This window comes from Carlito syrichta, unplaced genomic scaffold (genome assembly GCF_000164805.1).
Source record: "Carlito syrichta isolate Samal-C Ts95f unplaced genomic scaffold, Tarsius_syrichta-2.0.1 Scaffold304626, whole genome shotgun sequence".
Lineage (NCBI taxonomy): Eukaryota > Metazoa > Chordata > Mammalia > Primates > Tarsiidae > Carlito > Carlito syrichta.
Genome location: NW_007248722.1, coordinates 248,783 through 259,299, shown reverse-complemented (window position 1 = coordinate 259,299; position 10,517 = coordinate 248,783). Strand labels below are relative to the sequence as shown.

Here is a 10,517-nt window from a genome sequence, read left to right as displayed (position 1 = left end):
CCTCGACCTACTGGGCTCAGGTGATCCTCCACCTCAGGCCCCTGAACAGCTGGGACTACAGGTGCACACAACCATGCGGAGCTAATGTTTTGATGTTTTGTAGAGACGAGGTCTCGCTATGTTGCCCAGGCTGCTCTCAAACTCCTGGCCTCAAGCAATCCTCCTATCTTGGCCTTCCAAGTAGTGGAATTATAGGCATGAGCCACTGCAACTGGGCAACTGTATTCTATTTGTGCTATTCTAGTGCTGCGATGTCTTCGTTGCTAATTAAGACATTTTTCTCTCACCAGGTCTGGAGAGAAGGACAGCTATCTGTGAATGCTCAGTCATACACTAGCTTTATGTTTTTTTTTTTGAGTTGGAGTCTCACTCTGTCGCCCAGACTGGAGTGCAGTGGCCGCTCCCGGCCACCGCAGCCTCGACCTGCTGGGCTCCGGCGATCCTTCCGCCTCAGCATTCCAAGTAGCCGGAATTACAGGCATGTGCTACCACGCCCGGCTGATTTTTTGATTTATTGTAGAGATGAGGTCTCGCTGCCCAGGCGGGTCTCGAACCCGCGGGCTCAGGCAATCCACTCACCTCAGCCTCCCAAAGGCGCGGGACTACAGGCTGAGCCACCGAGCCTAGCTACCAGCTATATGTTATATGTCTTTTTAATCACTTTTCTCTGCCTGAACAGTTCTGCTCCAGCCCCAAAGGTAACCAGTCAATCCTTTCTAAGGTTATTGTCTTTGGGTCCCACCTGATGATTTATACAGACTTCTGCGTAAACATTTACCCACAGCCACTGCCCACACAGGGCACCGTGTATCTTATTTATCTATGTAGGCTACGTAGAAGAACAGGTGACTTTTTCTCTTCACATGAGGGAGAGTCTGCCCCTTATTTTTTCTTTTGAGTCAGGGTCTCACTCTGTTGTCCAGGCTGGAGTGTAGAGGCACGATCATGGCTCACCGCAGCCTCAACCTGCTGGGCTCAGGAGATCCTTCTGCCTTAGCCTTCCAAGTAGCTGGGACTACAGGCGTGCGCCACCATGCTTGGCTTTTTATTTTTAACTGTAGAAATGAGGTCTCACCATGTTACCCAGGCTGGTCTCCAATTCCCAGGCTCTGGCAATCCTCTCACCTTGGCCTCCCAAAGTGCTAAGATTTCAGGTGTGAGCCACCACACCCAGCCTGAGTCTACCCATTGCTAGCCTTTTGTTCATTTGTTTGTTTTCTAACAAACCTAGTTATTCACAGGAAGGAGCTGGTTTAGCACAAAACGAAGGCTATTTCATAATGCATGCCCAAGCCAACAGCACACGATGGGGTAAACACATTTCTGAAATAACTGACAAGCGGGCTGTTTCAGCAACATTTCCTTTCCCCAGTGCAGCAGCTCCTCTCCACAGGCTCACTGGGAACAGAAGACCCAAGAACAGCACAACATGGACAGCGCAGCTGAGGAGTTTCGCAAACGAGATCTGGACTCAGCGGCTGCAGCGAGAAGAACTCATTTCCAATGAGTGTCATAAAGTGTTAAATGCTTTAGAGTAAGTGTGCATACATTTCCTAATACTGCCATTAGGCTGCAGGAAGAAACGTGAGAATATTCATTCCACCATTTTGCTACACACACGCACTGAGACACAGTGAGAGATGGTCATATCCACATGGAAGCGGGGCATGTCCAATGGCTGAGGCAGAAGCAGAGCTGTCCAACTGTCTGTAGCTCTGGGGACAGATGTTATTAAAAGCTTCCCCTGGGGCCGGGCTCGGTGGCTCAGCCTGTAATCCTAGCACTTTGGGAGGCCGAGGTGAGTGGATTGCCTGAGCCCGCGGGTTCGAGACCCGCCTGGGTAACTTGGCGAGACCTCGTCTCTACAAGAAATCAAAAATTAGCCGGGTGTGGTAGCGCGCTCCTGTAGTTCCAGCTACTTGGAAGGCTGAGGTGGAAGGATCACTGGAGCCCAGCAGGTCGAGGCTGCAGTGGCTGGGAGCAGCCACTGCACTCCAGTCTGGGGGACACAGTGAGGCTCCAACCCAAAAAATAAATAAATAAATAAAAAATAAAAGCTTCCCTTGGAAACCAAAGCACAGTAGCATGGATCTACTGAAGTCTGTGTTTAACATATCCTATCCCATCACTAGGAGGCCAGTCCACCCCGGTCACAGGGGCAGCTGGGCAGGTGCTGGGGAGGACTGGCCTGTTTGTCTGCTATTGCCCCAACTAGAAAAGTCATGCACATTCATTGTAAAAAAACACCCACACTCCCACTGCCCAGACATAACTACTTGAACACTTTTGCTATATTTCTTTCTGTCTTCTTGCCATGTATATGTCATTTTGATAATTCAGAACTTTTAAAAAACAAAGTCAGATCTGATTACATGGCTTTGTGCCCTTATTTTCAGCCTTACTGAGATATAACTCACAGGCATTCAGTCTACTCATTCAAAGAGCACACTTCAGCCGTCACTATGGAAAACAGCATGGCAACACCTCAAAAAACTACACGCAGCATTACCATAAGGGGCAGCAACTTCTGTTCTGGGCATGAATCCAAAAGAACTGAAGGCTGGCCTCCAAGAGGTATGTATACACCCACGTCCAGCATTATTCACTACAGTTAAAATCTGGAAGCAACTCCAATGTCCCTCGACAGATGAAGGGATAAACAAAATGCAGTCTACCCATACACTGGACTGTTACTGTCTTAAAAAGGAAGGAGATCCCGACACATGCTACAACGTGACTGAGCCTTGAGGACATTATAGGTAACACTGAGGTAAGTCAGTCACAAAAAGGCAAATACAGTATGATTTTACTTATATGATGTACTTAGAAGAGTCAAAGCCCAGAGGCAGGAAGAGGCAGGGTAGCTGCCAGGGGCTAGGAGCAGGGGCAATGGGGAGTCACCATGTCGCGGATTCAGGTTCCATTCTACAAGGCAAGGAGAAGGGCGCGGTGAATGCATAACATGGACGTATTTGATTCCGCCGAACTACACGCTTCAACAGTTGAGATGGTACATTTTATACATACGTATTTACCACAATAAAATAATACACTTTAAAAATAGAGTGTGACTCAGCAGTTTCAGCGTTCACAGAGCCAGGCAGCCAGCACCACGATCTGCCTTAGGATGCCTTCACCACCCCCAAGAAACCCTGTGCCCACAGCAGTCACATCCCCTTCCTCCCCACCCCACCCGCCCCCCGCCCAGGACCTGGTCAGTCTGTCTCTGAGTTCACCCACTCCAGACGTTTCATACAAGTGGCTTCATGGCACCACGTTTCCAAGGTTGAGCCACGCTGGAGCAGCCAGCCACTCCTTTCCGTGGCAGAACAATACTCCGTTCTAGGGGCACACCATGCTTTACCCACTATCGGCTGATGGATGACTGGGTTGTTTTCCACTCGGCTGCTGTGAATAATGCTCTACGACGTTTGCGTGAACATGCACTTTCACTCCTCATGGGCATACAGCCAGGAGTGGAACGTCTGGCTCACACGGTCATTCTGTGCTTAACCTTCTTTATGATGGCCATCCCAGTGGGTGGAGATGGCATTTCACTGTGGGTTTGGCTCACATTTCCCTGATGACCAACATGTCGAGCACCTTTTCATGTGCCTGTTGGCCATTCATGTGTCTTCTTTGGAGAAATGTCTACTCAGATCTTTCGCCCATTTCTTAACTGGATTATTTACCTCTTTACTACTGAGTTGTAAGACTGCCTTATACACATTCTGCGTACCAGACTCTTACTGGATAAACAATTTGCAAATATCTTCTCCCATTCTGTGAGTGGTCTTTTCACTTCCTTGATGGTACAGTTTATGGCACAAGATTTTCTAATTTTGATGGAGTCCAATTTACCTAGGATTTCTTTGGTTGCTTATGCTTGTGGTATCTTAGCTAAGAAGATTTTATCTAACTCAAATTCGTGAAGACTCACTTCTGTGTAAGACCTTTACAGTTTGGTTCGTACATAGAGGTCTAAGACCCATTGTGAGCTAATTTTTGCATGTGGCAAGAGTTAGGGCCAACTTCATTTCTTTGCTAGTGGCTGTCCAGTTACTCACACCATTTGTTGAAAAGAATTTTTTTTTTTTTTTTTGAGTTGGAGTCTCCCTCTATTGCCTAGGCTAGAATGCAGTGGCATGCTCACGGCCACCACAGCCTCGACCTGCTGGGCTCAGGCGATTCTTCTGCCTCAGCCTTCTGAGTAGGGTAAACTACAGGTACATGCCACCATGCCCAGCTACTTTTTTGATTTACTGTAGACACAAGGTCTTGCCAAGTTGCCCAGGCTGGTCTCAAACCCCTGGGCTCAGGCAATCCTCTTGCCTCGGCCTCCCAAAGTGCTGGGATTACAGGATTGAGCCACCCCACCGAGCCTGATTCTTTTCCCCACTGATTTGTCTTGGCACTCCCGTGAATTCTTTCAGAAATGTATTTTAAGTTGGATATATGGCTTCCTACTTTTTACTTATTATATGATAGGCATGTTCTAATGCCACTTCTAAATGTGTGAAAAGCCTACTATGAGGGGGAAAGGAAAGTCTTGGAAAACTATTCTGCCAGTTACAGACGTCCTGGTTTCTATATGGTTCCTAGATGCTTTGTAAAAGTCTCGTTTCCTGAAAACACCAACAGGTAAGTCTGGCAGCTTACAGAAGCCAGATGATGGCAGGCCTCTCCATCTGGTAACAGCCTGCATTGTTGCTAACCTTCCTCATAAGTTTCCCTGAGCAGGACTGGTGGAAGCGCCTCATGTGACCTGACACTGGAGCCTCAAGCCCAGAGGTGGGGCACAGCACTGCCACACCCATGGTCCCTTCCCAGGTAGCCAGGGGCATACAGACCTGGCAGCCTCCTGAGGCTCAGCCCTGGGCAAATCTGCAGCCAGCCCATGGGGTCTCCCTTCCTGGGGTAACCACACTAGAGGTGGTACTAGCTCACCTGTAGAAATGTTTAAAAAGAGAGTTTCCTTGTTTGATGAATTACTATTTATATCTCCTCCCCAAACTAGGCACTAAACATTTGGAAAACCAGACCCTTCCCCCCAAGAGTGATATTTTATTTGAGCTTAATGGCTCCAAAGTTATTTCAATATGCCAAATCCCCTGAACATTTAAAAAAAATTATCATGGGTAAGAATAATTGCCAGGTGTGGTGGCTCACGCCTGTAATCCCAGCACTTTTGGAGGCTAAGGCGGGAGGATCACTTGAACCAAGGAACTCAAGACCAGCCTGGCCAACATAGCAAGACCTCATCTCTACAAAACATCAAAAAATTAGCCGGGTGTGGTGGCGCGTGCCTGTAGTCCCAGCTACTCAGGAGGCTGAGGCAAGAGGATCACCTGAGCTCAGGAGGTCAAGGCTATGATCGTGCCACTGTACTCCAGTCTGGGCAAAAAAGTGAGACCCCGACTGAAAAAAAAAAAGAAAGGAAGAGAAAGAAAAACTGCCAATCCTGTCTTAGCATTGTGGAACACAAATCTTGTCTGTGCTTGCTAATTATATGACGGGGTATCTTTAACACTGGCTTGGATCCTGAGCATGAGTGGCCTAGCAATGCCCCATCTGCCTCCTCCCAGTGGTCCAACTCATTAGCGTTAGACCCGTATGCAGATGTGGCAGTTATACCCTGGGCCCTCAGGGTGAGAGACATGGGCCCTGGCCCAGAAGAGGCAGTAGCAGGGGTGGAGAGAGGTGGGGAAGAACTAGGGCAAAGGCTGGCACTCCCCTTCTCACCCAGCAGCCCAAGGATGCTTTGCTGAAGACACACTGGCCACATGACCCCTGCAGCATCATGTGCCCTTGCCCGACGGCCACATGACCCCTGCAGCATCATGTGCCCTTGCCCGACTCCCTATGGGAGAGAGGTAGAAGCAGCTCCGCATGGCACAGAGAGGTTCAGCTGAGCAGAAGGAACAGGGTTGTGAACTGAGGCAGCTTCCAGAAGGTCCTGGAAAGTGGGAACAGCCGCATACAAAGAACACACAATGGAGGCTCCCTTCTGAGTAAAAGGGAAAGGGACATGTGAAACACAGACAGAAAGCCAGAGGATGCAGGGACTGGTGATGGCACGCGGGACAGGAAGAGAGGGCAGGGGATACGTGTCTTTGCTGAAGCACCTGTGCATGGCGCTGGTGTTTGGAGCCAGGTTAACATTTCACATGCACAGAAAAGAAAATCAAACCAGTAAGAATGTGAGGAGAAGGCTCTCATTTGCTCACATCATAAAATTACCAAGACACTGGCCAGGAACCACCTGCTGCCAATCCCCAGGGAGGCACAGGAGGGGATCCGGTAGCCAGAGGCCCCGAGGCAGGGCTGACTTCCCAAGTGGCCCACGGTCCTTCCTGCCACTCGCTGCTCTGGAATTCGCTGCTGTATCTGCCACATGGGAGGGCTCCGCGATGCCTCGAGCAGCACAGTGCCATGGAAGTTGCACCCTGCTTCTGAGAGCTTTGGTTCAGCTCCTTCTGGGGGTGCCCACCCTTGGAGTCTGGCCTCCGTGCAGAAGGCAGCCCAGCCAGGTGGAGAGGACTTGAGCCACAAAGACCCTCAGCATCCACCTGCCACGGATATGAGCATACCACCTCCGAGGTAGACCCCCACCCCAGCACAGCCTCCCCAGGCAACCCTGCCTGGAGCAGACAGAAACTGCTCCTGCTAAGTCTTGTCAGCTCTTATTGTTTGCACAGCCATTGCCTTTGGGGCTGCTTGTTCCACAGCAACAGATAACTAGAACTCACAACTCTACCTCACTCAAGACCGTCTCCACCACCAGACCACCTGAGAGCCAGGGCACGGCCCACGCCTGCTCCAGGCAGGCAAAGGGGACGCGGAAGGCTGGCACCCACATCACATTCTTTCTCCAAAGCCCCCTTTCAAAGACAGCACTCCCTGTCCACATCGCCCTGTTTGGTTTCCTAGAGCATGGAAGGAACAAGGGTGGGGTGGGAGGTGGGAACAGGGCTGGAGAAAAGCCAAGGAGGACACATGGCAACACTAGCCAACTGACGACTGAGAAACACTGCCAGAGTGTGCAGTCGCAACGACTCCATCTTGGGCCATGGGCTCCCGACTGCGCTGCCGAGGCCTGGGCTTCTGTTGGTGGGACTGAGCCCTAACGTGACCAGGAAAAGATGAAACTAGCCCTTCCTGCTCCACCTCAGGGGCCAGGAAGCACAGTGTGGTTTAAAAGATTTTCACTAGGCAGTGTGTCCCCAGGAGGGGAGTGAGGGAGGGAAAAGATGTCCTGGTGCCAAAGCAGGGGGTGCAGGTAGCTGCAAGGGTCTGGCCTAGCACCCGACAGCAACACTGGGCTGTCAGTGGGATCCCAGTGGCTACAGGACACGACCTACAAGTGACACAAACTGAGGAAGCAGAGTCTAAAACAGGGTCTGTTTTGTTTTTTAACTTGGAGAAATCATTCAAAAAGCGAGAATGTTAGAACTACTTTTATTTGCATACATTTTATGGTGCACCAAGTTCTGTTACATTCATAGATTGCACTGTGGCCAAGTCAGGGCTTTTAGGGTATTCATGACCCAGATATGATTTTAGATAATGTTCTTCTGTCAGTGTACGATTCTGAATCTGAAGGGAGTCCGGACAGCCCGGAACGTGGGGGAGGGGGTTCACTGGAAGTGAACAGGATGTTCCTAGAACAGTTTTATATCACCCCATCCTCGTCTGGAGGGAGGTCTTAGGACAGAGGACAAAGGCGTATGGTCTTTTTGTGCCCTGACAAGGCTCAAACAAGTCAGGTGAGTGGCCTCATTCACACTGAAAAGGACCCACCAGATGAACACAGATGCATGGCCAGTCTGCACTGTGGAAGTCACCAATGCCTCTTGCTGGGGACAGCCACGTCACTATGAGAGGTCAAACTGGTACTGGATGTGAAAAAGAGGCTGCATGACCCAGTGGGGGAGGGTTGTGTGTGTGTGGGGGGGGCTTCCTGTCCCGGGAGTGGGAACTGTGCCTGAACGGTGGGTAGTGGGGGTGCCCCGAGAGGCCTGGGGTCTTGGATCAGGTCTGCAAGCTCTACCCCAACATCTGTGTTACTGAGCCACCTACCTTGGCTAGCCTCGTTTTTCCACCTGCAAAGTAGAGAGAACCCCAGCTAGTCTGCAGGCCTCTTAGGGAGCAGAGTCCCTCTACTGAGGCACCTCCTGGGCCTGGTGTCTGGCAGCTCATGATTCACCTCATCACGGATGACCCTGAGTCCACGGCCAGCTACACTGTGGAAATCACTCCCAGCAGAGCCTCCAATCACTGGCCACGGCCAAGGAGGAGAGTAGAGAATGCAACGGCTCCAAGGGGTGAGACCATCGGCTGTCTGGAACCCTTTCTGAAAACGCCAGGTGGCAGCCGGACCTCCTTGGTCCTCTGGGCCAGCAGTCCAGCCAGCTCCTCTCCAGCACCCCCGCGGCCATCACCCTCCCCTGCGGCAGCTACTTCTACCCATTCCTCCCCGTCCGCAGCCAGCCCTCACTGACAACCACATGACTTTCTACACGTGAGTCAGGCGACATCACGCCTGCTCAGTTCCACGGAGACCCTGCCAGCATCCTGGCCTCCCTGCCTCTCTTTCTGTTGTTCACGGTCCAGCCGCACCGCCCTTGCTGCTGTTCCTCGGATACTCCAGCCGTGAGCTGTGTGGGCCTTTGGGCTGCCAGGCATCCTCCAGGATGACTCCCTCACTCACGTCCAGCAGGTCAGAGGAGCCCTCCCTGACCGCCCATCTAAAACCACAGTTCTGGCCAGGCACAATGGCTCATGCTTATAATCCCAGCACTTTGGGAGGCTGAGGTGAGACAACTGCCTGAGCCCAACTTGAGACCAGCCTGGCAACTTGGTGAGACCTCATGTCTATAATAAATAAAAAATTAGCTGGGCATGGTGGCATGTGCCTGTAGTTCCAGCTACTTGGAAGGCTGAAGTGGAAGGATCGCCTGAGCCCTGCAGGTCGAGGCTGCAGTGGCCGTGAGTATGCCACTGCACTCCAGCCTGGGCGACAGAGTGAGACTCCAACTCAAATAATAATAAATAAAATAAAACCACAGTTCTGGCCGTTTCCGTCCTCCCTTCCCAGCTCTAATTCTTCCCACCACCCAGCGCGTGTTTCTTGCCATCTCCCGAAGTGGACCACAAGCTCCCCAGGGCAGGCAGATCCTGTCTTGGGCCTCACTGTGTCCCCAGTGCCCAGACAGGGCCTGACCAAGCAGGTCCTTGGAGCACTCATGCACAAAACGAGCTCCCGTGGAGGCAGTAAGGCCCGTCGGTCACTGCTTACCTTCTTCCCCGCCGTGGGGCTACTCTCTGCACTCTGTGCAGGGCTCTGCTGGGGACTCCGGCCTTCTGGGGGGACACAGCGGCTCATGTACACACTGTAGTCCAGAAGCATCTTCTGCCGCACGCTGCCCATCAGCTCCTTCTGCTTGGGTGGCGCCGTGACCTCCTCCACGCTGCCCCTGCTGCTGCTGCGGCTGTGCGTGGGCAGGAGTCCTGAGAGAGACGGGAGCGTCAGTACCATGGAGAGGGCACTGCAGCATCCCTGGCTTGGGGACAGCAGCTCATGGCTGTCATGGCTTAAGCCACACTCACACTGAAGCCCCACCCTGAAAAGCTCCTTCTGCTCTAGTAACAGGGAATTTTCTAGAACAGTTTTTATTCCTCTCCAAGATCACACAGCATCCTGAGTGAGGAGACACATCTGGCAAACACCTTCTTTCTTCCTGGCTCTTTAGGAAGGGACCAAATGTGGGGCCGACACACCCCAAGAGGGGTGGACTCACGGATGCTATGGAGAAGGGGAGTGGGCAGAGAGCAGATGAACCATCCAAAGACGCCACCTCTCACACAGTGAGTTACTCCTTGAGCCCCTTCTCGGGCCAACGCCATACTTTTAGGTCCACACATGACCCCCAACTTGAACTTGCCTGGGCAGGTAAGTCCCAATCTTCTAAATAAGCGCTACCCCCGCCACTCAAGGACCCTCAGGGCAGAAAGAAGGGGCTGACTGCCTCTGGCCAAGAGGGCGCAGAGGCCCACCCGAGCACTTCTACAGCAGTGACATCTGAGCTGTCTCCTGAGGGAAGAGCTGCCATTTTCCTGGCCCAGGCAGGGGAAGAGCATTCCAGGTAGAGGGAACAGCATATGCAAAAAGCAAGGGCTGGGCACAGCAGTCTGGAGCCCGGGCAAAGAGTCCAGGACATTCGGAGGAGAACACATGGGCAGAGGCTGGAAAGAAGGAGAGCGCTGGCTGGAACAGACTGCAGAGCACCTGAGCAGCAGGTCTGGATTTCGTGCTCACTCACCCTTCGTAGCACGGGAGTTTTGGGCACAGGGAGCACCTGATGCTAACGAGTTTATTAAAATTACTCTGACAGCCAGGTGAAGGGGAGAGCAGTTAAAAACCAAACCAGATCATGTCCCGCCATCTGAGCTATAATCCCCACGGCCTCACACAGGGCCACGCAAGCTATTTCCTAGTGTAAGTTTTAGCATGATCA

General features: G+C 51.9%; 1 protein-coding gene across 3 annotated transcripts in view; it reads right to left on the bottom strand.

Annotated features, from left to right (window-relative positions):
* TEX2 (testis expressed 2) overlaps positions 1-10,517 on the bottom strand; it is a 60,976-nt gene that overhangs the window by 25,822 nt on the left and 24,637 nt on the right. For all 3 annotated transcript variants that reach the window (XR_504461.2, XM_008060443.2, XM_008060444.2), the window contains exon 4: positions 9,299-9,510. Coding sequence is in view for 2 of the 3 variants with exons in the window: in XM_008060443.2 (XP_008058634.1) it covers positions 9,299-9,510 (212 nt within the window). In the remaining variant the exon portion in view is untranslated. The remainder of the gene's footprint in view (positions 1-9,298; positions 9,511-10,517) is intronic.